This window comes from Limanda limanda, chromosome 12 (genome assembly GCF_963576545.1).
Source record: "Limanda limanda chromosome 12, fLimLim1.1, whole genome shotgun sequence".
Lineage (NCBI taxonomy): Eukaryota > Metazoa > Chordata > Actinopteri > Pleuronectiformes > Pleuronectidae > Limanda > Limanda limanda.
Window position 1 is genome coordinate 11,429,759 of NC_083647.1, and position 27,693 is coordinate 11,457,451.

The 27,693-nt window shown below is 42.9% G+C and overlaps 3 protein-coding genes across 3 annotated transcripts in view; 1 reads left to right on the plus strand and 2 right to left on the minus strand.

Annotated features, from left to right (window-relative positions):
• Window positions 1-21,981, plus strand: part of dnajc17 (DnaJ (Hsp40) homolog, subfamily C, member 17) — a 33,229-nt gene extending 11,248 nt beyond the window's left edge. Inside the window, exons 7-11 of the mRNA XM_061082760.1 lie at window positions 465-514; window positions 2,399-2,476; window positions 4,483-4,563; window positions 5,232-5,351; window positions 21,720-21,981. Coding sequence (XP_060938743.1) covers window positions 465-514; window positions 2,399-2,476; window positions 4,483-4,563; window positions 5,232-5,351; window positions 21,720-21,848 — 458 coding nt within the window. The 3' untranslated portion in view covers window positions 21,849-21,981. The remainder of the gene's footprint in view (window positions 1-464; window positions 515-2,398; window positions 2,477-4,482; window positions 4,564-5,231; window positions 5,352-21,719) is intronic.
• Window positions 11,988-12,599, minus strand: LOC133015537 (cdc42 effector protein 3). The gene has a single exon (XM_061082761.1). It carries the CDS (start codon window positions 12,597-12,599, stop codon window positions 11,988-11,990), a length of 612 nt encoding a protein of 203 aa, XP_060938744.1.
• Window positions 21,982-24,865: 2,884 nt separating the features above from the next.
• Window positions 24,866-27,479, minus strand: gchfr (GTP cyclohydrolase I feedback regulator). Its single transcript, XM_061082605.1, has 3 exons — window positions 27,326-27,479; window positions 26,746-26,840; window positions 24,866-25,500 (listed from the first exon to the last, which is right to left on the minus strand). The coding sequence occupies exons 1-3, from the start codon at window positions 27,359-27,361 to the stop codon at window positions 25,365-25,367; spliced, it is 267 nt and encodes an 88-aa protein (XP_060938588.1). The 5' UTR covers window positions 27,362-27,479; the 3' UTR covers window positions 24,866-25,364.
• Between the last annotated feature and the right edge of the window lie 214 nt (window positions 27,480-27,693).

Genomic DNA, 27,693 nt, shown 5'->3' on the forward strand with positions numbered 1-27,693 from the left:
TGTCTTGGCACCAAAGAAACTTGGCAAGGTAACGTAGGAATGCCAAGCACCACTCACTCTCTCACACACACGCGCACTGTCCATCAAACTTTTAACCTCTCGATACTACTTTGGCATTTAATCCTTTATCTCTCCATTTCATTAAATGAAATAGGGCTATGGAAGTGTGGGTATTTAAGGGAAATACTGAGTCTTAGCCCTTGATTGATCCCTTTTTGTGGCTTGACAATTACTCATGCATAGTCAGCACATTTTTTTGAGTCTCTTCCACTTGCACGCAGTCAGGCCTCCCCAGCCCTCCCCTGGGTCAGCGCTCTGTCTGAGAGGCACTCAGCAGATCAGGACTGCAGCCGGAGCCATACATTTACCACGTGACAGCTAGTTTTATATTACTGCCATGAGTGACATATATCTTTTCTTATGCCAAACAATTGATTCTTTGTCTTTTCACTTCAACGTCTCAGACCCAGGAGTGCAGAGATGTTCCATGAGCAGTGTGACGCCCAAATTGAAGGTAAGGCTTTCAGCTATGATGTTGTCAATCAGTGGATGAGGTTGGGATGAGGGTTGCAGTTCCTGCAGTTTAATGCTGAAAGATTGGCGGTGGTAGTGGTGGCAGCGGCAGTGGTGGGAGTTATTCAGCAGGAACTGGTCCATCTGAGTGAAAGTGCATGCAAAGCCTCTGCTGGGATTTTGATAGAACTGTAGACATTTGTAATTCATTATTTTGAGACCACATATGCTGCTTTCTCACCAGAGTGATCTTACGCCCATTCCTCCAGAGTAGCCAGAACGTCGTCAGGAGACCTGTAACCATGTCAGGGGAGGGCTTATTACATTAACTCCTGGAAATAGCAGAGCCTGCGCATATTAATGTACACTGGGGGATGTTAGCTAATGTGTTTAGACATTCTAGACAAATCTGGTTTTAAAATTTGATAGCCATCTAGTGCAGCAGTGTATCAGCTGACGTTTGTGTGTTCACTTATAAAAACAAACAGCAGCCGTGAGACTGACAGTATCACAAGTCATGTCTATGTCAAACTATATGAAACAAAATTCCTCCATCAAATAACAACATCCAATTTTTCTTGAGAAATAACGTGTTACTGTTTAACTAACCTCGTGAAACCGTTTTTTTTGTTTTGTTTTCCCTGTTGAGTTTCCTGTCTCTGCTTCAAATTCTGGCTTTTGTTTAAAAAATGGTCCCAGTAATTTAATTTAAAAGTTCCTTAAGAATTCTGGGAATTTTAGATACAAAATCCTCAGCAATATTATTAACTTCAAAACATGAAATCCAACATTCCCAGAATCAACTTTCAGTACATTTTTCACGAGACAGCACATTGACATTTTATTTTTATTACGTAGGTGACTATCAAATGCAGAGAGAGCAGTTTGGGTTATGTCCACTAATGACTTTTTTGCCTGTATATTTATTTAAAGTAGCAGGAGAACACAGCGACGTGCCAGTGTTGCAGGCTCAAACCATAGACATCACATCATGCATATAACATCTTCCTCAAAGATTAATGGGTAGGATGTTTATTGCTGGGTAGAGGAGACTGCTGCTGGAAGAAGAATGTACACTTTAAAGTGTAATTGTTGGTAAAGGGTGCTGCATAGACGTGGACATTCCCAGAAATCCAGTTTCTCTGACAGTGAGCAGGATGCTGGAGCTGAATCAACATTTACTGCTTGTCATTTATCATTTTACTTCGAGCAGTTAGTTTGATGTTGGCGAGACTCTACTGGGCTTTTTAAATGGATTCAAGAACTTGCACAATCTCCCTTTTTTTAAGTAGTACGGGAACTTCTGTCCGGACTCCAAGCACGCAGCAAAAAAACCCAGGTTGCACTGTATTTTTTACTACAGCGTTTACATAGTGCAATATGGCAACAATCACAGAGACACTGTTACACAAGCAAATAGGTTAAACACAGTTCAGATTTAAACCCATTCCCCAGGAGGACTGCCTCTTCTTCTGCCCACCACCGAGCACCTTGGGCATCAAACTGCTTTGGATTACTCGGCCATTATTGTGTCTGGTGTTGTGCTACGGTTAAGCAGGTGAGTCACCGTGTCCAGGAGTCCATGTGTCAGATTTCAACCTCTCTAGCGCTGCAGCTCCTTCTCAGTATGAATGGAAATTGACTGTAGGTCTCGCAGGTGGTGCCGGGGTGATGTTCCAACAGCTTAACAACGTCTCTCTCCCATAGCGCCAGTCGGCCCAGATGGTTTTGGTAATTTGTGTAATTTGTGTCATATGGCATGTTTGTTCCGTCTCGTCCGCTGAGTTTGATCTGTAATAATTTATCATCATGCGCGTCTTCAGCTCTTGAGAGTGTTCAGGACTAATAACCTCTCCTCTCCCTCTCCTTTTCTGTCTCTTTCCAGTTGAAGTGGAAGTGCAAAAAAGACGACGAGACAAATGGAGGCTACTCTCAAGAAGTTCTTATGAGACTTCTACATAAGGTACAAATAAGAAGACTGCTTAAAGTCTTACTGATCTTTATACAGCAAAACCCCCTTACTTTCAGGACTCTGTTTTTTCCACACAAGAGACTTTCATCAAGTTTTCATTTAGGGTCAGGCTTCATTATTAATATATACCTTGAGACTACTAGAGGTAGCTATTCCTTTAATATCTCTGAATTAGAAGGACATTGCTGGACTTTGTGTTGTTTAATGAACAGGACCACTTCACAGGAATTTTGGATTTTCTGTAATTTTGCATCGAAAATACTATATGTTTAAATGAACATTTTTTTTTGAAGGATATCGGGATGTGAAGAGAATTTCAACCAATAAGATAAAAAGTGCTTTAGAGACAATTCACCAACCCTACTTTTTTACTGAATTAACAAAAAAAATCTATAACCCTGTGGATATTAAATCTATGAATTCTATCTCAATTAAACTTTCCCTTTTCAATCCTCTACATCAGGAAAGGATTAATATAATATGTAATGTTAGAATTCTATATCTCTATATCCTCACTGTCCCGAACCAGAGCTCCACAGTAACAAACCTTGCCTGCAGAGTCCGGCCACGTTCGAGGTCTGCATGACATCAGCGCTGCAGATTGTTTTATTCGTTCCTTTAAACAAGGCCCATTAAGTTTTGTTGCAGTGAAAGTGCTGAGGGCAATGTTGTAGTGCCCTTTTAAAGCCATGCACGCCAGTGTTTGTGCCCCTCTTAACCAGGTGATTAAGCGGTGCCAAGGGAGGCATTAGGAAATGTGCTCTTCTCATGCAACCTAAGACCAGTTTATGCTACAACCCCGCACAAAGGGCTTTTGGTGGGGCATAGGTTTGCCTGCCATGTGGATAAGGGCAAGTGTCACTGACGTCAAACTGTCCAGAAAAAAGGCGTTTTACTTTCTCCTCTGCACGCACTCAATCAATGCAGTGCAGGCGGGAGTGAAGACTGGAAAAGTGTTGTTTCCTTGAAGCAAAGGGAACAAATTTTTGGAAAAAAGTTTAAGATATCAAGCTCCACTGAGTGACAGTTAATGGTTTAAAAAGCCAGTGCTGTGTGGGAGTGGGAAAGCAAATATGGCATGTGTACACTTGTGCATGCGTACGTGTGCAGACTTGTGTATTTTGGCCGTCCAAAATAATACATCTTCGCTTCAGGGGGAAAAAAAATATGTTAAGATATTTATATTTTAAGAAACACAGGCCTTTAGAGAGTCTCCTTTGTCACTGTTGGCTTGCTCCAGAGTGTCCTTAGCAAGCATGAGCTTTCCTGGACTTTCCACTTCCCAGAAAGCTCCAGTTTCACAGAACAAGACTCAAAAACAAGGTCTCGTACATCCTACTTATTCTTCCCAAGCCTCTGCTTTGGGAAGAGAGAGGTTACTGATAAAAGACAGTGGTTAAGGTGAAACCCAACCAAAGGAAATAAAAAAAAAAACTCCCTTTGCTCTGCTAATGACTGTACTCAACAGTGATCAATTCCTTTGCCTCTCCTGCTTAGTCGTGTTTCTAGCCTTCATCCTCATCTCTGTTGGACAGAGGCAAAGCCCATTAGGAGTTTAACAGAGGTCAGGGAATGGCTGAGATGCTTTGCGCTCTGATTGGCCTGTTGGCCAACCTTTCCTCCCTGTTTTGATTTGTGGCCGGGAGCTGGATGAGAGGCACATCCACTTCCAGCCTCGAGTGTTGTCAAAAGTGCAGGGAGTAGTTCAAATGATGATAAAGTGTTGCCTCTATAGCCTCTTTTCAAAAAGTTCAAGAGGTCTCAGCTTAGTGCCTGATGTTACTTGAGTATTCTTTGCAGCTTTACTGTCTCATTCCCAAACATACAAACCCTCCAATTAGAGATTAGGTGTAATAACCAAACCCATATTGAATCCTAATGTTTTTTTTGTATTCACCAGTGTTTTGAGTTTTCTTGTCTGCATATGCTTTGTGTTTTCATTGTTATCGGTTGTGCTGTGAAAGGAAATACTAATTTGAAATTTTTCTTACCTCCAGTATGGAGATGTTTTGAACGTGATTCTTTCGAGTAAGAAGAAGGGAAGCGCTCTGGTCGAGTTTGCAACAACAAGAGCAGCCGTACGTACCAAACTTTTCCTCAGTCTCTGTCTTTATTCTGTTTCTTCACAATGAAAATCTTATCCAAACCAGATTGTTGCATGAAAACATATTTGCTGACTGATCACTTTCCTGAAGTCTCTGGTCACCTGCTGAGTTTGATTCGTCCTTAGAATGACACCTGTCAGAGACTTCCCAGCCTCAGGAGAAACTCTGAGACTTTAACTGATGTTTGGGTCGTTCTGTAGTGTCGAGAACTTCGTGCTGATTCAAACCATCGCACGAAAGGACGTGAGCTGTCTCTTGTTCACCCCTGTCTGGATCCTCAGGGCCTCTGTCCTGATGGTGTACTTTTCTGTTGTGGTTTCCTCACCACAGTATGTGGTTTCCCTCCAGGAATCCTTTAATGCCAGTCTACCAAGACCTGGGTGCAGGGTCTGCGGTCTCTTCCTGCCCATCTCCAAGCTCTAGCTTTGCTCTGGGAGTTGGTCCAATTATATTTCAACTCTGTCTGCATGTGTTTTTCATATGTATGCTTTACCAACTGTCCCTGTACAAATACCCACGTTTAAAACTGGCACGATGCAGCCTTCACACATACCAGAAGAAAGAGAATGACTTTTTACTGAGCTAATATTGTGAGATAAATTATTTAAAATTAAACTGACAGATTATTATATGTTTCCTAGGAGATGGCTGTGAAATATGAAAGTGGCCTGAATGAAAACCCCTTGAAGATTTCGTGGCTTGAAGGACAGCCTGAGGTTATTGTTCCAGTATCTCAACCTGGAAACTTCATGTCAACACAGGTACCAGTTTACACTGAAAATGCATTAGAGTCTTGAATTCTTGTCTCATAAAGCATGTTGACACTAAGTTATAAAATCTCACAATGTCCACCACTTCCAACACAAATACTATTGCCTAAAACGCTGTTCCACAAAGAGAGGTATGTAAACTCTCTGAGGTTTTATTTTCACATCATTGGCGCAAATATTTCCCCGGCGCTTGCACTCCCATCATCGATCCTAGAACAATGTGTTTGGTGGAATAGACCTCAATTTATTTACTTTGGAGTGGTGAGGCGCTGGCCCGGCACCGGCCCACAGCCTCTGGTCGGCCGCTCATTAACAGGACCTGACCTGGGAGAAGCCAGGAATGCTGCACTTCACATAGCAACGCAGGAGAAACAGAATGCAGTAATGGTAGACTGGCACGAGACTGAATACTTCAAATCTTTGCACTGGGGCAAGTTAGCCCGCATGGTTATACTCCTAATGATGATAGAAAAATGAAGAAATTCTTTTTTTTCATTTTGATCATTTATCATCTCTCAGAGTAGGTTATGTTTCCTTTGCCATTTGTCTGTGAACAAGCTTACACAAAAACTACAGAAGCAATTTTATTTAAACCTGGTGGAAGTGTGGTTTATGGGCTAAGGCAGGTGGTGGAGATCAGTATAATGGATATGGATTTTGTAAATTAAAATAAGTATTTTTAAGGGGGTTATTTCTGTTTAGTTACTGTACTGTAACAAACACTGGAAGGAACTGGCAACAATTTATTAACCTTTGCGATTTGAAATTCAGTAAGGTACTAGCAGCTTTCATAATCTGTAATGGTCAAAGACACAGTATATCAAGATGAACTATGAAGAAGTTCCAAACATAGTGATGGATCAAAGATTTGTTTCCCTCTTGGCAGAGGTATGTTCTCTCTGAGTGCCCCTCTAGTTCAGAACATGTGATTGCTTCTTTTAAATCTGAAGGATTTACTTTCTGCCGACCAAATGTTTGCGGCACTTAACTACACAGCTTTGAAATGCTGAGGAACAACTACTTTAAAAACTTTCCTCATGTGTTGCCTCATGTGATTTAGAAATCCCAATAGTCCACATCGCAGTCTTGACTTTCTGTGTGCCCAATATACACACGCCAAAACGAAAATAACCATCACACCAATCCTCACAATTTAGTCTGATTTCAGCTACGTGCACTGGAAATCTGCACAGTTCTTCTTGTCATTAGATTAGTATGAGGGAATGTTTTGTTTCCACCGTGTTCATTTGAACTTCTCCAATATTGTGATCTGTCTGTGTGGGGGATTGTCGATCAGCAGAATCTCTCCCTCTACTTATCTGTGTCTCCAGAGCTGCTGCTGAACTGGGTTTCACCCCTCAGATCCCCTTGTCCGGGTTAGTATGTGAGACTCGGCCCGCGCACTGGGACTTGTCACGCTAATCTCTTCAAATGTTATTATGGTAACCCGGGTTGCCTCGCCGATATCCAAAGTTGATTGCTTCATCTTGCACCTGAGAATGAAAACATTACTACGACTGTAATTTTCACATTAGCCCTCAGCAAGAATACTTCTCGCTAAACTGGCCCCACGTGACATATTGGCTGAACCAGTGTAGACATTAGCATTAGAGAAAGAGAGAGATAGGGGTAATGAGAAGCCAGAGCCTTGGAGGTCCATGTGCTCGCTGTCTATCTGGACATAAAAATCAAATCCCTCTCCAGTTGTCTAGCCCTCCATCACTCCCCCACATCAGCCAGCTGCACTCACACAGGAACAGCTTGGCCGAGGACTTGCTTCTTTAACCCTGTCAATCCAAACGGAGAGCCAGGGTCTCACTAGAGGGAGCTCAGAGATGCACACGAGTGACTTCAGCCTCGGCTTCAGTTCCAGCTTAATAAATGAATCTGGGGCCAATGCGAGGGGCCAATGCGAGGGGCCTAATGGAGCGAGGGCCAGATGTCGGGGTCCATAGACCTTGAGTGTTACTAACTACGCTGTGATGGGTTTCGACTGCTCTCACGGAGACATTGAGGAACACAGCTGGCTGTCTTCTTATTCTGCTTGTCTAGTTGCGCACTTAGTTTTGTCTCACCATGGATATTGAACATTTCAAAAAAGGTTAGGGGGCACATCTTCCACACCGTGCAGGATTGCTCCCATTGCTCTTTTTTGGGAAATGATCAAGTTTCTTCTGCAGGCTGTTGACCAGGAAATGGACAGGCTTTTTAAAGAAGTGCAAACAGTTGTTCATCATTGTCAAACCTCAGTGAATCTGAGTGAGTCACGGTGAACGTTTTTTTAATGTTTATTGTAGCTCGAATACTACATGTTGGTGCCCTGTTTTTGCTTAGCACTCTAAATAGTTGCTGCATCAAAATAGGATTTCACATGTGGCCAACTGTATGGATTCCACAGAGTCTGACTAATAATTCATATCTCATTTCAAAGACTGTCTCAGACCTGGAAGCATCAAACCATCTGCTTTCTCTTGCCAGACATCATGTTTGCGTCCCCCCCGGAGATCTGATCATTAATCACTGCGTCTTGATTCAAGGGTTATTGTGTAGTTTAGCATAGCCTATATTATTTAAAGTGAATCTATCATAAAGGATTAACATTTGAGCTTTATACGCATGCTTCCTCCATCCAGAGCCAAAGAGTCATCGTGAGCTTGTCACGACACAGACCAGATGCTGCAGATCAGCTATTCTGGGATTGTTTTTCCCGTCCACAAGTTTGCTGGTGCTCGAAAAAGTGCACTCTCACCTAAAATAGCCCCTGATTCTGGAAGAGATGCACTGTATGTGGCCATGATGTTGCCATTCAACCCTGGCCTGACCCCCAGACAGCAGACCAGTCAGCTTCGGTATTTAACTATGACCAGAAGCAAAGGCAGGAAATATTTTCCTAATATTAATATTGTGTGACAGGTTGGATTGAATAGTTTATTGAGAGTGATACACAGAAAATATAAGAGGCTGGAGCTGTTGGTGATATTTTGTCCTTGTATAATGGAACTAATAAAGACCAAAAAGTAGGATTTCGAGAGTAAAATTAATTCCTTGTTGAAAAAAAAAAATTAAGAAATAAGCAGCTAGGAGTTATATATATATAATATAATATCAATTATATACAGTCCATTACTACCAATCCTCCAGAAAAGATCAATTTCCTCCAAGTCTGTGTGTGTTTTTTTATTTTAGAATAAAATGTGGCTTACACAATCTTTTCAGAGTCCTGATGATAATGATAACAATAATATTGTTGTAATGGTAATCCAAACTTTATTCTTGTAAAATTGCAACTTCATTATTATAAATGCACAACTTGTTTTTCATAATATTACAACTCTAATCTCCAATATTTGTTTCTCTTTAAGTGGCCCCCATACTCCTTGGTAGAAGATACCTTGACATATACAGATTTGTGTTTTGCACTTTCTCATTAGATGCAGAATGAAATGCCTGCTGTGATAAGTGTGTGGTTGGAATTCCACAATAATTGTTTGACATAAATAAACCCAGTTCATTATGTGTCTGGTGTGGGTGGTCGATTCTGTGGACCGGCTCTGCTCTCACCATCTTCAGTGTGATGAATTATTCTGACAGGATACAGGGAGCATTGTTTTCTCAAAACCTCCTTTTTTGGGAACCCATTTGAATTACAGCCGAAGACACATCTCTTATTTACCAAAACAATAATTTGAGTTTTTAAGTTAGTACCTGACAAAATACATAACCTGCTTCTCTTCAGTGAGATGACAGGGCTTCTTGGTATTCTTTATGACAGCAAGTTTAGCTTTTTTGAAGACAGCGAAGCGGTAACAGATGGGATTGGGATACTTCACAGCTCAACCAGTTTGTGTAGTGGAGACAAGATAATTTGTTCTCAATTACAGGCTCTTTCTTCTCACATCAGTCATGCAACTGAAGTCTTGTTGAGCTTTAGTCCATCAGATTCTTCACACCAAGGGCTCGTGTGTCAACGACACTCTCACGGCAGCCAAGGACTCTTTGTCCGAAGAAAGGCAAAAGCAATAAATGTACAGGGTATTGTATAAAAGGTTTTCCTTAATGTATTCTTTCTGAAGTAGATAAAATACCAAAACCTTTAAAACACATATATATGTTTTTAAAAGTTGAAGGCTTTTTTTTTTTCACCCTTGTGTAAGGTTCTGTTTTAATCTGCGTTTGTTAGAAGGATTGCACAACTTTCCAACAAAACTTGCGGAGGGGTTGGACATGACCAAAGGAAGAACCCATCAAAGTTCTGAGGCAGCTCCAGATCAGGGGGCAGATTCAGGATGTTTTTCTCTTTAACATTGTGAAGATTTTTTTCAAATTTTTCCATGGTCGCTCAGAGAATAATTCATTAATCTTGATGAATTATTTCTGGCACATTTAAGGGACTAATATTTATGAGTTTGTGCAACTTGGTGCAGTTCCAAATGAATTTTGAATTTTATAGTGCTTTTATAAGGGGACTCTTGAGCCTTAGCGGATGCATTTGCTATCTGAGAGCCGTTCTTTTTTTCCTGTGCATGAATGAGGCTTTGTTCATTAAGGGCCATTGTAGCTGGTGGTAAACTGAGCTATATAACCTCTGTGAACACCTCTTTATGCTTATCTGTACAGAAAAGTCCTAACAAATTGCAGACACACCCTGGTTAGCCATTGAGTCTCACTTCTTTGAGCTTCAGTGCACTAAATGCCCGCAGTTGTGTCAGAGTCTGGTTTACTGTACCAATGCGACTCTATGAAATCCAGCTTGACATGCCTGTCTAATTTAGGCCTATGTGTTTCCTCACTTTAAAATAATATTATGTTGCTCGTAGTGTCGGATAGTCTGAGGCTATAATTTCTCCAGAAACAGTTAGTTATTAGTGACAGACAAGGCTTATTTCTTCCACAGTGGCTTGTTGTGGTTAAAAAGCCAAATAAATTCGGTCCACCAGGGTGTGTAAACAATCTCATACGAGTTCTTAAAATGTTAACACGAGCACTCCAATCCACAAAACCACCAATCTTGCAATTTAAAAGATATTTTTCTTTACTTTCCCAAAATACAAAACCGTAAAAAAAATTCTATGCAAAAAAAAAGAAGATTTCACAATGTGTTATTGTCACAACATATACAAGGAACAGGGGCAATGATATCCACTTAAAAATAGAAGATGCCAAAACAGATATACAGTGCAGATGTACCCACAAACATTGCTGTCTCTGTTGAGACAGAGATAGATTTCTGAATCTATTGCTAGAACCGAGACAACTGTGGTTTTGTATGTATTCTCCGGCGCGATCCATTGGGCGCCTAGGAATTTGACTGGTTCTGGGTTTGCCCCACAGCCTTCCCTGGCAACCTCCTACCAAGACACAGACTCTCTTCTGTCCAGACGGGAGAAAAATGGACATAGATTGTCTGCACAAATCCTCGCTTGACCACACGTTCGTACACGTTTGTGCTGCTCTTCACTCGTGTGTCAGTTTATGTGAGATGCAAGCATGTCGTTTTCACGTGTGAGGGTTGTGTTTGGTCAGAAGGTAGTGTTTAAACCCTCATCAGGACTTGTGCTGCAGTAATGGATGTCTCTGGTCCTCCTCCCTCGACACCCCCTGCATATGTGGAAGTATCACATATCCCTTTACCACTTTCCTTCTCGTGTGCCACTCACCAGAGCTCCGGACTCCGATTTGCAGCTAAGAAAACAGTTTGCCCTAGCTTTTTTTTATTCTGAGGTCTTGGACCTGTGGCCTGGCTTGGTCTGCAGCCCAACCTGCCACCACTGCCTGGCTTTTTATTGGAAGCAGAGCTAAGTGTTTGTTTTCACTGCATTGTTGGGAATGAGAGATGGGGGGTACCTTGGTCTACCTTTGAGTGGGGCCTCTGGGATGCGTGCGGAGGAGAAATTGCGCTCCGCACACAATAGATTGGCAAGCACGCCAAGAGCCAAGACATCACAGCTCGAGGACCTTGGATTGTAGCCGCAGCTTTTCTTTTCTTAAACACAACACTCTTTAAGTCTTAACAGCCGTTTTCAGCACAGTACTGTGTGGTTAAGGGGATTACACAAAGTCAAAGGAAGGAGTGAAGTAAAAGGAGGTCAAAATGTCCAACTTGGAGTTGGACATTTTCATCTGACAGGGTTCAATTATTAACCTAACTATTGTGTCTAACTCTGCAAGAGGTAAAACTAAGGTGAACATTAACTTAGTGTTGTTAACTTATTCTTTTCTTTAGTTTAACCTTTTGTTCCGCAGCGGATGCACACATATCTGGTTCCTTTGACAGAAAGATGTTCATATTAACTTTGCTGTGATGATCTTATCCACAGTTAACACGTTTTAATAAAATGCTGAAAAAAGGCAGAATTCTTTTTCCTGTCCATCAGTGTTTCCAGTGTGTTAGTTTGCGTCCATCGGAACATTGCTGTTGTCAGTTCTCTCCACAGCTTATTTTTCATTCCTCAGTTTAATGAAATCAGAGATACATCTCCAAGTGAATGTGAACGATATCATCTCTTTAGGATATAGCATTGTCCATAAATTCAGAGGTGTGTACCCCAGAACAAGTTGAGTTGGATCTCCTCTTTATATTCCATTCATGTCGTTAAACCCTCCTTTGATGCTTGTTGACAGTGGTGTCTAATTGTGCTGCTTGTTCATCACCTGTAAAACGTCATCCAGGATTGACGGGCCCAAGTCGAGGCTGAAAGAAAAGCCATTGTCCTCTTCCTTTTGTTTTCCAGCATTTTTCTCCCAGATATCTGTGGAGTCTACATCCTTGTCAGAACTAACACTACCCCGACCTGGTCCGCAAGCGACATTAGTCCCTCTTTGGCACCCATCCCTCTCTGCTATGTCTACTTTGACTTCATCATTGTCCAGCAGCGGCATAGAGCTGCATTTCTTCCTCCTCTCGGAGGAGCTGACGTGGTGACCAGCAGACCAGTTAGGGCTCTCCGAACCGTCTGTCCCGTCCAGGTTGAGACGAGGGGGCTTTGGCGGAGGAGAGCAGGCCAGGAAGAGGTTCTGTTCGCTCTGGGAGCTTTGTAGAAGCAGGTTGTGGCCCATCTTAAGGAAGGACAGGTCCCCAAAGCTGTCTGTGTGGGCATCGTTGCCAATATGTGTGATATGGCGGAAATCACCGAGCGGCAGGCTTATCATGTTGACGGACAGAGACTCACGGCGCTTGGTGTTCCTGCTGGGCCAACGAGCAGAGGATTGCTTTCTGTATAATGATGTTCTCAGCGGCATTGTGGGAGATCTGGTTAAGAGAGACTTAAATAATTAAATGTATCCGTTTTTATAGGTCCCGAAAAGTCTTTGTATCCTTTTGTATCTCCTCCTTTGATCAACAATAATTCCTTAGGAAGTTGTGAAGCTTAAGAGCATACTGCCATCTGGAACAAAACAAAAAGAGGAGAAATTATAATTGAACATATGTGAGTCTAAAAAAACGAATTTTCTGTGAGGGTAGATAATATGACGCTAGAGAATAAATAAACCTTTGATAATCCAGGTTTCCCTCATATGCTAGAATCTGAAGCAGGTCTGTGCTTGTCACGTTATATTGCACCAGATGTAAGCATTGGCCTGTATCATTATTATGTGAATCGGCAGCTATTGTTTAGAGATTGCACTTGCTCCACTTGATTTTGGTTTAATGGAAGTTCAGTATTATTTGGCAGCGGATGGATGTTCCAACAATGCTTTGAAGCTTTCCTCTCTAAATATTTACTTTTCACAGTTTTCCCATAAATGCAGGTGTGGTCTGCCGCATATCCTGCAAAGGAAGTCCATTAGCTTGCCTAAGACTTCCAGTAACAAAAGTTGCAGATTCGCAAATGGTAATTGTGTCTCTTCATGTTGAGTTCTGGGAGGTTGAGGCTTTACTGTAATTTCTTTCAGAAATCACCATGATAACTTTACTTATGAACACATGTTTGTGATTTTCTGAGAAGTACAAATAGCTGGGATGCAGTGAGTTTACTTTGCTGTGGTGTGAGAGTTATGCAGTGACTCTGGATGTGGAAGTCAGAAAAAATGATATATTCCTGATCCATGAATATTATCATGCTACAGCCACTATGTTTAAAAAAAATCTCATGTTTGCAACGTAGTTTGGGGATTGTAGGTTGTTAAAATTTCACTTCTGCCAAAAAGACTCTGGTAAAAATGAAACAATAAAATAGCATTCGAAATTCAAGTCAAACTTCAATACAGAAAAACAAAACGTTTTCCATTTCGTGACCTATAATCATTTTATTGAGTAAAACAGAACTCAGTTCATCAGCGCTGGCATGCCGATTAGATAATCTGCTCAGTGTCTGTGATTTTATGGTCTCAAACAGCTTGGCCCACATTAGGTCTGTGTTCATGACTTGAAACATGCTCTCTGTAAATTTGTAAGTCACTACAGCAAACAGGTTTTGTTAGCTTGTAAAGGTTTTATCGGCACTTTAGTAGCAGCGGGAGATTGGAGAGCGTGGACACAACAGCATTCCTTTTCCAACATGTCAGTTTGGCCAAGGAGGGGTCTCGGGGTTTGAGCCGTGAGTATCACGCTCAGGAAACGCCCTCCGTAGCCAAGTAAAAAATTAAAGAAGTCCATTAAAATAGATTGGCCGAGAAACACCTTTTAAATGATCTTTCCCAACGCTGCCATAAATGGTCAATCTTTAACACAGATGAGGAATCTGTCTGATGGAGACTTGAGTCACGAGATGAAGCAGTTTTCTGTTCATGCAGTTTTCTATAGAATTAACACAGGAATAAATAAAGAATGATGAGCTGATTCTTACCTGTCCTGCTGAGCAAATACAGGATATTTGAATCCCACTCACTCACACACGTCTCTGTCAGGAAACTAGGTTGCTTCTACCTGTACACCCTGACAAACTTGTCCTTGACATGAAGGGACTTGTTGAGCTGTTACAGGGAAGCCTTCGTTGTGCAGCCTTGAAACAGACAAACAACATTATTGAGAATGACCTTTCCCTCAGGGACACGGCAGAGTCGTCTTTCACATTAACTTGATTCACTCCATTGTAACTGCAAAGAGGCTGTTTCTTACCTGTGTTCATACTGCTGCCTGGGTCATTGGACACTTGATCCTTTTTTTTTGCTAATCCTTCCTGTTGTCAAACTACCGCTTGCAGTGTAGAACCCTCCAGGTGTGACGCTTGGCAAAAGTCTTCTTTGCCTAAGAGATAAGGCAGGTGGGGTCAGAGTACAAGAGCATTAAGGCACCTGGTCGGAAGCATTTCTTCAGTTCTTTCTCCTCAAGACTTCCTCAGTCTAACTTCGCTGTCACCTCCACTTCAGACTGGTTGCCTGCCATGAGATGACATCATCCAGGTTGCTGTGTGAGCCGGCCGTTTAGTCACAAAGGATAATGCAATCCCTGCTGGCTGCACCCATTACCTGTGGGAAGCACAGGAGCTGCCGATTGAACTCCTTTGAACTATATACCAGAAATGTGCACAGCTCATTTTCTCAAGCGCTGACTGGTTCGTCAGTGCACTTAGAACAGGTTGTGTTCTTGCCTTTGTGGTGTCGATGTGTACGGAAAAAAAGGAAGTGATAGTCAGCGAGCAAGCAACACGGTCGTCCAGGGGGAGGAGGTTAACTGATCTCTAATCTCCATGTCATTGTCCCTATGCTCTGCTGCTTTCCTGGTTTCCTGCCGACTGTCTGCTTGTCTAAAGCTGCTGAGTCCGCCCCACTCCATAGGCCCTTCTGCCTGACTGGAGGCCTATAGCTGCTGCTCTATGTAACCAAAGCACACGATCCCGCACAGACATGTATGAACAGGAACGCTGGTTGCACAAGAACGATAACTTGTTGCATTTTCCAATTCGCATGCCTCCAACGTGTTCTCTTTGCCGTTGGAATTCTATAGTAATACAGTAATGGAAATTGTTTCGCAACAGCAAACGTTTTTTCATGTCTATGGAATTTGTTTGTGTTTAAAATAAGAGGGTTAGAGCACTTTGTTGTGCTTTCCCTCGAAGCAAGTGCCACTTACATTGAAATTGCCCTTATTGATATTATGTAGAAAGATGCTTTTTTAAAATGCAGCTGTGTTCCTATTGGGGGGTCCGCCTCCTTCAGAGGACGAGGTCAACTCCGCCCACGAAGGAGGCTGTTTTTTGGGGACTGCAGGAGCTGTGAAGGTCAAACCGAAATGAGACGGTCTGCTCCACACGTGAGGATTTCCTTGATTGGTGTCACCCTGTGTACCGTTAGCTGTTCAGTTGAGCTGAAGCGTAAAAGTCAAGCATCGGACGTCTCATCGCTTGTTGGCGCCATTATCCCTTTGATTGTGATTGGTTGGCCTGAGAAGCATCCACCCGTCCGAGACTTCGTTTCATGGGGATGGAAGGGCACTTTTGCAGGAGCCTCTGAAGGATGCAGCCCCTAAAGTGACACACAGCTTATGCAATCTTCAACAACCCTGTATATGTAAAGACAGTATATTAAAATGCCGTCGCACTTGGATATCTCACAATAAACACTGTGTTCCAAGAGAAAGGAGGACACGGCTGGGGTTCCCTTTGTCTACAGTCCCAATGCCTCCCCTTGTTTGCTCGGCTTAGAAAATACAGGGTGTGAAGGAAATGGACAAATCATGTCTTTCACTGCTCCTCCAGTCCTTTCAAATTGATCCAATAAACAACAGACATGCCGTCTGATCCTTTCCTGTTCTCTCCCTCTGTACTCCAGTGCCAAAGCAGTCTGCAAGACCAGACACAATTACTCACGCAAATGAAATTATCATAACATTTACTCAATCCTGCAACAGATCATTTTGAACATCGCTCTTCGGAGAAAAATATCAACCTACGACCACAAAACGGCTTTCATGCTAGAAGACAATTAGGGTGAAGATCACATGTTATCTGCGGTATTTGGGAATGACCTCACAGGACCTGCCGTCTCACCGAGGCTGGGCTTACTCTGCTCATTGTGTTGTCATGCTATGTAGCCTCCGAGCTGATGCATTTAGCCCTGGATGGATTTCTGTGTAAGCCTCTTTTCTAAGGTCTGACCATAGCGGGCAGTGTGGTTTGATGCAGCTATGCTGGGCCTGAAATCTGGGATGCTGCATGTTTTTGTTATTGCAGGATAAAAAGTGTTTCCAGATATTGCTTTGACTGGCGCTAGAAGCCCAAACTGAGGCTTTGGTGGATATTCTTCTGTCTCTTTGTTGTGTGTTCTCCAGCTTCCGCTATATCGAGGCCCTTAGACAGCCAGCATTTAGACTAGATTTACACTGTCCCATTCTTTTATATAAAAAACATTGTTCAGTGACGACAAACACAGGACATAGTGTACAAAGCAGATTCTGCCTCGAATTGAAAAGAGAATGAAAACCCATGAGACCAGACAATTTAATTTAGTTCAGTCCACTGTTCTTATCTGTATTTGTCTCTAAAGACAATTTCTAGTAGCTTCTCTTTGTAATGTCTTTCCATCAATTCTTCTGACAACATCCAAGTTAGTAGTTTGTCGTCATTGTAACCGTTGGCTCCAAACTTATGACTCAGTGTCGGGCTTTTTGAACACGCTCCAAATGAAACTTGGCAGCCTGGCTGTAAAGAGGAAGAGTAGAAACTCAGCTGCATGACTGGCACATGACAGAGATCTGACACCAGACAAAGTCCAGGTGTGATGTTACAGGAAACCAAGTGTGGACTCGTCCACACATGACGAAAGACACAGCACATCTAATCAAAACGAAAAGGTCACATTAAACCCAACACAGTATGGAGGAAAAGAGACTGGATAATTATTGGAGTGATGTAACTGAAATGTCTTGCAAGCAGTTTTTTATTGTTGACAATTAGTACTTAAAGTATAATATAATATATTATGTAACGTATCACATGGTGTTTGTGGTGGGCTACGGGTGTAAAACCTAAGAAGTCATACTTTCTTCCCCTCTCTTGTCATTTTCATCCATCAAATGTCCAATAGAGGTAAGAAAATATGCATTTATTTATTGGTGATTTTACAATAATTACAGGGCATTACAAGCAACAACAACCCCACCCCATAACTGTAACAAGACAGGTTGTGGGAGGGGAATAAAGAGAAAATAGTGACTAAAATAGTAAAAAGAAAATGATACACATCATAAAAGACCCAAGTATTATGAGGACCATTCCATGCTAAAGGTAGTGATAAAGTGAGCCCTAATTGTAACCATAAGCACACAGTTAAACATATTACAACACTGTCACCCATGTAATGATTCACAAATGCACAACCCAAATCAGATGGTATGAGTTAGCGATGAAGAAATAAAGTAACGTAAATACGTGAGTGATTGAACAACATCGTCGGTGGCAGGGAACACTCCCAGGTTACAGCTCGGCGTCTGAAGGGAGCCTCTGCAGGGAATTGAACAATGTAAACGGTTGCAATTTAGTACCTAATTCATCATTCGAACCCCGTTAGAAAGTACTTCTCCTCGAGCGTGAGAAAGCACATCTGTAAGCCAGGGAGAGATGGAGGGAGGCCGTGCAGACTTCTATTGAAGAAAAATTCTGCGACGTGCCAGCAAGGTTGTGAAAGAAATTATTTCTGCTTGTTTAAAATATAAGAGGACAGATACAATAGCAGTTTTGTGCTGTTATACAGAGAAATCTTAAAATTGTTTTGATATCTTTGTTAAACACATTAAATATAATTTAGTGGAACTATTGCTCTCTATGCAGCAGAATTAAGCGCTCATTAAGAACTGAATGTATGTGTATGTTGTTTGGCACGGAATCATTAGTTATTGTTAAGTCATGGCTGTGATGTATGCAGATTAGTTTGAAGTTCAAAATATGCAGCTTTGCTCTGCACATTTAACGCTGTAGATATGGATGCCTGTTAATATGGGAACACATATGTATATACTCAAAGAGAACAGACCTTTTTGTATTTGGAAGCTTGATTTCATTTTCATTTTTTCTTTCCCCTCATAATGCCTGAGTTATTTTTGACATCTCCAAGGTTCAGGCTGCATTCTTACCAGTCCCGTGGCCCCTTTTTGTTTTAATGGGAAATCTTTTGCAATCAGAGGGCTTTTCCCGGAAGGCTCGGACGTGAAAGACATAATTTTGCTTTTACAATGGCGTATTATTGGATATTAAAGAGGCCGAACTCCCACACCTCCCCTAGTCCAGGATCCCAGAGCTCATCCGTCAAAAAGAGAAATGCCAGGGCACCAGGAGTTCAGGTCTTTGCTGCCATTTCTCTTTTCACTGTTTATTTCCTTTACTTAAAAAGTTTCCAAAGGCACTCCATCCCTGTCCAATAGGCTTCCTCTCCGGCCAATACCATGACCACGTACAACCACATGCATACACTTCCATACATAGACTCACATCTACTCACTCGCTGCCTTTTTCTTCTCCTACACTTCACCTTTATATGCTACTCTGCTGAATCTGCAGTCCACACATATATTCTATTGTCTTCTTTCAGGGTTTTGTTTTGTTGACATGGGTTTTAGCTCAAGGTGGTTGTCACTGCTCCACGGAAATATTAATATTCAGTTTGTGAAAATAGGGAAATATGCAGTGTCCCTTTTTTTTATCTTGCAGCTGGATTTGTGATTTTTATTTTTATGATAGATTTATTATTTAAATGCACTAAACATCCTGCCTGGTGTAGTTTCAAGGATAACTAAATTCTGCCCCTTCCATATAAAATAATCGACCCGTGTAATTGTGGTCGTCACAATCAGTGATCTGTGAATGTATTCACCAGGACTATGTCTGCAGAGTTTTTCCTGTTCAAGGATTTTGCTGTCAAATAAAAAGGAGGTCTCGTCCAGTCTCCATTCAGAAACCAGATGTTGGCAGGACACGTGCTTGTAAAGGGTTAAATACAGGAAGTAGATTTGGGCCTTAATCTCAGTGTAGTTTTTGTTCCTCACTAACAAAAACAGTGTAATAGTCCAGCAGACCTTTGGGGGTAGTCAGAGTAATCGTGACCTTTGTATGATCCCAGTTAACTAAGAGCTTTGAATGAGCAAAGGCAGATGGGAGTTTAGCTTTATTTCATTTATTAATGATTGTTTCCAGTGAAGGTTCAGCGATCAATCTTCAAATGTAATGAATGGAGATGCAGGGATGAAGACTGGAATGTTTGCTGATTGTGTAAATGATCCTAAACAGAGAGAAACGTGTTCATCCCTCAGGCTGAGCACCAGATATCTATCAAATTCCTACCAGGAAGCACTGACGCCGCTCGGTGTTCCGTCACTCGTGCTCACACACAGTCACACACTCACACTAAGTCTCACACAACAGCGCATAAAAGAATGTTGTAATATGCAGCTGATAGGACAAGTTATGCTGAGGGAGCGCAGTGGCCACCTGCACTGCGAGATGCCTCCTGCTGTGTGTGTGTGTGTGTGTGTTGTTGACTATCTGACTGACTCACAGCACTGCTGGTATTCATGATGTCATTTCTGGCCTGGGGTCAGACTGGGATGTGCTGTTTAGAGCCCTAGCCATGTGCTGATGTCACATTGCTAATCCTGAGTTTGTTTGTGTGCGTGTGTACGTGCGTGCCTGTGTGTGTTTTACTACTATCCCACCTCTGCGGTGGCCTTGTACCCTCCGCTCTTGGCTTTGTACGGGGGCCCATTGTTTGTGTTTTGCGGTTTCCTACTTAGTCTGGGCCCCAGTGTTACTGCAACACACACGCACGCACGCATGCATACACACAGCGAGTGTTTGGTTACAGAGTGATGCATTGGCTAAACATGTACATTGTAAGTTAACACCCGGGGCAAGGAAACATCCCTCATCCTGCCCATAAAGCACCTGCTAATGCTCAGCGCTCCCCCACATCACTGGCCAGTCCACCCGTGACCACACCGGGTGGAGAATAGGTCAGACCAATTAGTGAGTGTTCAGGTGCATTTCACTGCAGTGACCAATAGAGGGCAGGGCAGCGTGGAGATGTGGTACCTTCTGAGGACATGAGGGCATTTTTACCAGCTTAGTTGGGTACTTGTGTTTTGTTTAATTCGAAGATGCGAGAATCAGAATCACTTATTTACCTAATGACGCTCGCGTGATATTCCATAGTTATGCGTTAGCCGAGGGCTTGAGCTCACATTACTGGAATGATAATAGCCGCTTTCCTCAATCCAGGTTTGGGTGATGGAGGGAGGGAGTTGGGGGGGTAACTTCCCCTTTCGCCGACCCTCTCCTCTCCACCCTTCTTCCTCCATGCTTACCCTCTCTCTCTCTCAGCACATGGACATTGGAGTCCCCGTGATGTTTTCCAGATGCCTTAGCTCAGCGAGTGCACTGACAGAAACCCACCTCTCCTCCTCAAATCGCCCTCTCTCTCTCCCTCAGAGTCCGTCATGCACACACTCACTCGGTCTCTCCTGCAGCTCACTGTCTTATTAAAGAGACACTTCCTTGGCCCGGCAGACTTCCTGGATATAATCCTATAAAACAGTGGCGTACTCTGTGGACACAACCCCCGGCCATCCCCCTTTCAAATTGGCACAATGGTCTCCCCCCCCCCCCCACCACCACACACAGACACACACAGACACACACACACACACTGTAAGAAAATATCTCGCCATCCTCATGCAAGCTCAAGCCCCTCGTAGAAATCACACACGCACACATATAAACACACACAGTGAGAAGCCTCGAGACTGCCAGGTTTAATCCCAGCCCCCATTTTGGGCTTTAATGACCTCAGGCAGTGGAATTACCCTGTCACAGTTGCTCTGCAGGCCGCTGTCTCATGCACGTTCACCCCTGCCGCCGCGTCCATGACAAGATCGTCCGTCCGAGTTCTCCTCCCTCTCCTCCGCTCCGTCGTGAAAACAAACACACGCTGGACGGTGACAGTGGAGTCATTTGCTCCGTGTCCCCGCTGTGATGAGAATGAACACAGACATTTCACTTTTGTGTGACCCGCTGCTTGTGCAAGAGCTCGTTAGACATTTTCCTTGAAGTTAGATTTAGGGCCACTCCACTGCCTTCAGGGTTATCTCGTCTTGCGTTTAGAGACTCATGGAAAGTCCGTCTGCGTTAGAAAGTGAAGCTGTGCGGTCTAAAAGACATGGACATGTAACGGAAAAATGCAAAAATTGGGTGTTTTGTCTGACCAACAGTCCAAAACACAAAGTCATTCAATATTTTAGCTTGAATGATCCATATCAAACTTTTGAGATGTTTTTTTTATAATCCTAGGAATCTTGCGCACAATTATTTATGTTGTACCCTAATTTCCTGTCCGAAATATCACAAAGATTGTATGTGCTTTTAATCACTTGCATTGGTTTGAACATGTTCCATGTTTTAATGACCTCTCTGTGTTACCTTGTCTCCTCTGCAGGGCGCCCTGACAAATGAGCGCGACTACGAGAGTGTGGTGATGATGAGGATGAGGCAGGCCGCGGAGCGACAGAAACTCATCGCACAAATGCAAAGAGAGGATGACGATGACGAGGGTGTCCGGTCGTAGCACAGCACGACCCAGCCGGGGACCAGCCTGAATTAAATGAACTATTTCATGAAGCTGCTCCATGTGTTCTGTTATTAGTTTTTGTATGTATACACTGTGGTAAAATAAATATGTTTTAATTACTAAAAAGAAACATTTTCCACTTTGTGGTTTTTATCACAAGTCGACCAATTCATGGGTTCTGCAAAAGCTTGAGAGATGGCTGCGCTGCTGAGGACGTTCCACACATCACCACTGTGCTTTCAGGCTCCAGTTATCAAGTCAAGGTAATGTCAGCGTTCACAGGGAATAACTCACATTTAAATGAAATACAACGTTACAAAGACAAGCTTTATAAGCTTCATTTGTAAATCATTAGTACAATGAATTCGTTGGTTATTGTACGACATTAATAATTGGGTAAGACTGAAGATAACTGCTGTTATGCTGAGGCCTTGCTGTCTCTGTTGGAGGGGGAAAGCATTGTCAGGAATGAGTTTTCAGCCGTGTGGTCCCAGAGTGACAGGTTCCATCACTCAGCTTGCAGGGTTGAATCAGGACTGCTCCGGTTTTTGCGACACACTTTGTGATATATATTGTACCAATATTCTGTATGCATGCCAAATTCAAAGTTTGGAGTTTGCACTGTGGTGTCTTCACTCCGTTTATTACAATTCAGTATGAAGCTCTAAAGTAATCCCTTATGGCCCATGCAGCATCATACCATATAACATGGTTACATCCACTGCAGTGTTGCTGATTTGTAATGAGTTTGTGATAATAAGACCTTCAGAGATTTAAGGCATCAGCGAGTGTTTAGTCTTTGTTCACTGTGTTGTAAAAGAGCCAGAGGAGATTGGCCCTGCAACACTACAACTCATCAAAGCGGTACAATGACGTAATCTGCATCTGTCAGCCATCGCCTGGTTAACTGTGACAACTCATTACCTCATCACTGCAGCCAACCAAGTGCAATGTAAAAATAATGATTTTCCGTTGTCTGGATTTTTATTTCAACTTCATTTCAATTTTGAGGGTTGTAGTAATCTAAACTGCAGAAATCATTTCCCATGAAACGACAGATTCATGGCTGCATAGTGTTTATTATATTTGCATGTCACCAATGAGCAGCCTTCTGCATCTCATGCACAAAATGATGAGCATCAGGGGTTCCCCATCTGGGGATCAAGACCTTTCAATGGGGTCCCAGGGGGGTCACAAGGTTATTTTTATTTTCTCAGCTTTTTTCTGTGAGATACTTCTTTTGTGACCCTAAAAACCCTTCAACTTAAACAATCCACAAAGGATCCTAACAGCCCCTGAAGTACACCATATATCTAGATCGAGAGAAAAAAGGGTTAGAGTTAGAACTAGAAACCCAAAGATACTAAATCCACCAACCAGCATCTTTAAAGCTCATTAAGTAGCGCACTTTATCTAGTTTGTTGAATCTGATTAACAACCAACCTATAAAAAGTTGAGATTTGACAGCAGGTTGGGTGCTGAGCTGTTTACTGGAGTTTCGTTGTCACCGTGAGTTTGCCAGGCAACCGGCGGAGACTCTGGGAAAATCACTGCTCTCAGCCAAGAAGCAGTCTGGCACAAGCGTCCTCCTCCTTACCACTGCATGTGGCTCCATCTTAAGATCGAATGGACAGACATTTCAAGTCTTATCTATCTTTTCTTCTAACTCTCATTGAGAAAGAATATTGACATTTTTCTACGGAAAATCAAGAACTACTGCTTCAATCAGCAACTGAAAAACTTTGATGGAAGGAGTCATGGAATAATGAATGAACAGCTTATACCTTGTGATAACATTTATCTCAGGAATACTTGAATATTTCCCCTCAGGCATTTATTGCACCTATTGATAAAGTTTTGATTCTTCACCGATGAGTTTACTTGTTTTGAGACATTTCAATATTTCTCTATCAACTGAAGAACATGCCACCTTCTTCAAAACCATCTGTCCTATGTCCTATGATACTGACCTCAACAAATAACATCTTAGTTACTGTTTAAGCTCTTTCACAATAATCTTATGCAACCGATACCAAGAAGATTTGCCTTATTCCTGTTTATGCTCTCCGAAGTGACAAGCTACCGCTCTGTGACCCACATTAGGTCAGACGTTACAGTGCCAGACTGTTGTGGTCGCCCTGGGCTTTGTAACAAGGTCCTCTGCCTGTGGAACATCTATTCATCCAAAGTCTAATTTTCCTTTTCCTTGGGGGACTATGGTGGAATGGTGTCTGTGTCTTTTGGGCTTGCGTAGCAGCGCTTTCTCTTGTCATTGTGTTATTTAGGAGACGCATGGCAGCTTTGCAACATCTGAGCCAGCCATCCATCTCCCTACCACCCCTTCCTCCGCCTCGCCGTGGCTCTGTTACACAATGTCCAGCTGTGGAGTGGTGTGGTGGGAGACATCTGCTCCTCTCCTCTTGCAAAATCCCCTCATCACATGGACTGGTTTAATGCGTGTCCCTTTTTCATATCCCGGCAATGTGAGAAAAAAAAGCCCAGAAACACACAAACTCTGTCCAAATGACAACAGAGGAAATACACTTACAGGAAACACATTTACCACCAACCCTGCCCTGAGCCCACAGTGGCTTGTGCTGCATGCGAACCAGGATGCTCTGCCCTATCATCAACTGCAGCAGAGTTTCCTAGAAACTTCATATGATCCTCCTCTTCCTCCTCCGCAATTTCCGTAGATTGTCCCAACCAAAGCAGCCATATCAGTGTAGTCAAAGGATGAATGGAATCCCTGTGGTCACCAAGTCATGTGTGAGGCTGCAGATCTCAAGTTTGGTTGTTAGCTCACTGGCAAGGTTTCTGGTTTGGTGATCCGGGGTTGGCCCCAGACATGTGCTGGCAGAGCTGCTTCTGAAACCAAACCACCCAGCGATTGTTGGCTCTCATTGGCTGACTCCTGTGCTCTGTGTGCCTGCAGGTTTGATCATGCAACATCCCTGTCAGGTGCAAGGGCTCACAATAATAAAGAGTAATAAATATAAACAGTGTTATCTGAGTATATTAGAAGGATTCATTATTTTATTCATTATTTTTTTTAATTATACAAGCAAACCATATCATATCATTAAATCATGACAAACTTACAAAATCATCCTTGCACAGCTCTGTCAGTACAAACCTATCTATTAGTCTTTTATGTACTGGGTGAGGCCTTTTCATGACTCTACAGTCTTTCCTTTAATTAAGATCTAATTCTGCCCCCTCAGTCCGTAAACTTAAACCCAGTCATCAGGAGTAAACCGCAAACAACATGAACAAATAGCCTCATACAATCTGTGGAATGTAGTTCGGTGTTCCCCCTGACACGTCAACTATCCAACGTGATCTGGAACCTTGCGTCTGGGATAATCTCAAATTTAAGATATTTTGTCTGACTTGGCTCAGTAAGTTTCATGTCAGTGGTACACACACGGAGCAGAGAACCAAAGTTAACACAAACATTAGAAGAAAAAAATTGAAAAATAGAAGCTGTTTCCGCACAAGTCATCCATCCATTCAAAAGGACGTGGCCTCCTTGTGCAGGCACCACACCAGCGTCTGTCCCACCCCGGTCATCGTCAGCACGCGGAAGCCGATCTTCTCCAGCTTGTCCAACACGAGACGTGGCGGCTCGTCCACATGGTACTCGGAGCTAAATGAGCATAAACACAAAGTAACTCCTCTTTCCACAGATGTGGGATTTCTCGGGTCTGTCAGTAAACATTGCTCGGAGAGTAGAACGCTGTAAGTTGTTCTGCTGCTTGTTCACTTCCTCCCACACCTTGGTTCATTTCCCAGCAACAGTTGAATCCGATTGCCAATGACAACACTTCCCTGATCTGTGTTCTATCAGCTTGAGTGGTTTATGCCAGACCTGCAAACCAGGTTTCTTTCCCCCCTTCGCGCCATGTGACTTGATCTCAGCTGTCGTCAATATGTACACGTTTTCTGCCAAAAGCGAGAGAATCACCAGCGTTAAGTGCCTAAATATGGAAATGGAGCTCGGTGAGAGCACATTTACAGTGCACCTGGGAGTCGGTTCTCTGTGTGTGGAGGTCCGTTTTGGAAAAGTGCTGTTATGGTTTACTATTTCCATGTTGTGGGATGGTGGTGGGAGTTATGCTTTGCAAAAATTAATCAAATAAAGATGGAAACTCTTCATCGTTTAAAAGACATTTACGTTAAAGTGATTTTGTGGATGAAACTCTGAGCTGAAGGATCGATATAAATCATTGGACTGTATAAATAGATGGACGATAGCACAGCTCCCCAAAGGTGAAGCCAAAGCCTCTCAATTGCCCCCTGGTGGCTGACTGCAGTGTAGCTCATAAATCTTGCATCTTCCATCCCAGAAAGTCAAAATACACGTCGGATAAATTCTTCTCAAAGATGGTTTCTGTCATTTTAGGTAGTTCTTATCACATTGATGTTTGTTCAAGCTGAAATGTGTTCAGTACGTTTGGTTTTACTTAGTTATTTGATGATACAAAAACAGGGCTCAATGTTTCCCAGAATAAAAGCATGTGGAGTGTAAAAAAAATCTATCCCTAACCCTAACCCTAACCCAAGCCAACTCGACCAAAACCAATTCAAACCCGGATATCATTTCAAACCAAGCCCGTCCAATTGGGTCTGAGAGCCACATTCCAACGGACAGCTGTGACAGACTCACAAATGTTAAAGGAAGTGTATGGTGACCTTTGAAATTAAATTATGTTTGGATGGCAGCGTTCACATCCAGGAGGTTTTTGCCTAATTTCTGGATAGTGGGGGTGAAGTGGAGATGCGTCGTCCATCTTTATATACAGATATTAATATCTATTTGCCCCCATTTTAGCAGCTACCTGCCCAATTACTGTGTGAACACCCACTACAATTACTGACTGGCAATACTCACAAATTGTTTCCCAGCACGGTTGTTTTCCTGGCTCCCAGGTAAAGCATCACATCTGGATCGGAGAACTCATCCCCCACATTTGTCGGGCCAGTCTCCTGAAAGACAGATATTAAACACATTAACCACACAGCTCATAGTGTAACACAATCTGCCTCCTGTATATCTTGCAGCATCTTTCTGAGTGTACACCTGCAGCTCTGTGGCAGACCATAATCTCTCCTATCTGGACGGACTATAAATAGATGATCCAATACTCAGAGGCTGTAGAATTAGGCTGCTCCATGTGCAGGCTGCAGAATGAACGTGCAGCAGCAAGAGGCCGACAACTGGGCAACATGTGGTTTTGATTTAGGGCACCAAAGCAAACACACACTCACACACAGTCACTCGCACAAACATACGCACGCAGCTTGCACCGCTTGTAGCCTGCAACTGTTTGTTGTTTCTTCTTTGCAGAACATTGCACATCTACAATCTGCAGTGATCCACTCTGATTATTAGAAGGAGCAATAAATAAATCCCCGAGTCTCCGGCCGGTGCGCGCGTCCTCCTCCTCCACGGGCGCGCTTGTTTTACGCACCAGTCGAATCTGCGTGCTGATCATGATGTACGGCATCGCGTCCCCTCCGGTGTCTGCAGCGTGGATCCCCCCCCCCCCCCCAGGAGAGAGTGACTCAGCAGCTTTATCCAGGTCCGCTTCCCCCCGCGTCTTCGAACTCGCAGCTTCTGCTGACAGCTCGGCGCGGAATGCGGAAACGCCCACCGCGACGGACCAATCACACGCTCCCCTCCTCAGCATCTGTCAGCAGGCCGCGCTGCACCTTGTTGCACAACTGGGAACAGTGGTTTGTTGACATGGGAACTGTTGGACTTCAGTCTGTGTCCTTTACAAGCCAAGACTTTCTTATTTTATTTTTTTTTCAGAATATTACATCCTCAGTGCACAAG

Bases quoted from the DNA above. Each gene is read 5' to 3' on its own strand.
- gchfr (XM_061082605.1), bottom strand. From the start codon at position 27,361: ATGCCGTACATCATGATCAGCACGCAGATTCGACTG. The intron at 26,841-27,325 runs GTGCGTAAAACA...TCTGTCTTTCAG, and splicing joins TCAGCACGCAGATTCGACTG to GAGACTGGCCCGACAAATGT. The intron at 25,501-26,745 runs GTGAGTATTGCC...ATGCTCATTTAG, and splicing joins ACCGTGCTGGGAAACAATTT to CTCCGAGTACCATGTGGACG.
- LOC133015537 (XM_061082761.1), bottom strand. From the start codon at position 12,599: ATGCCGCTGAGAACATCATTATACAGAAAGCAATCCTCTGCTCGTTGG.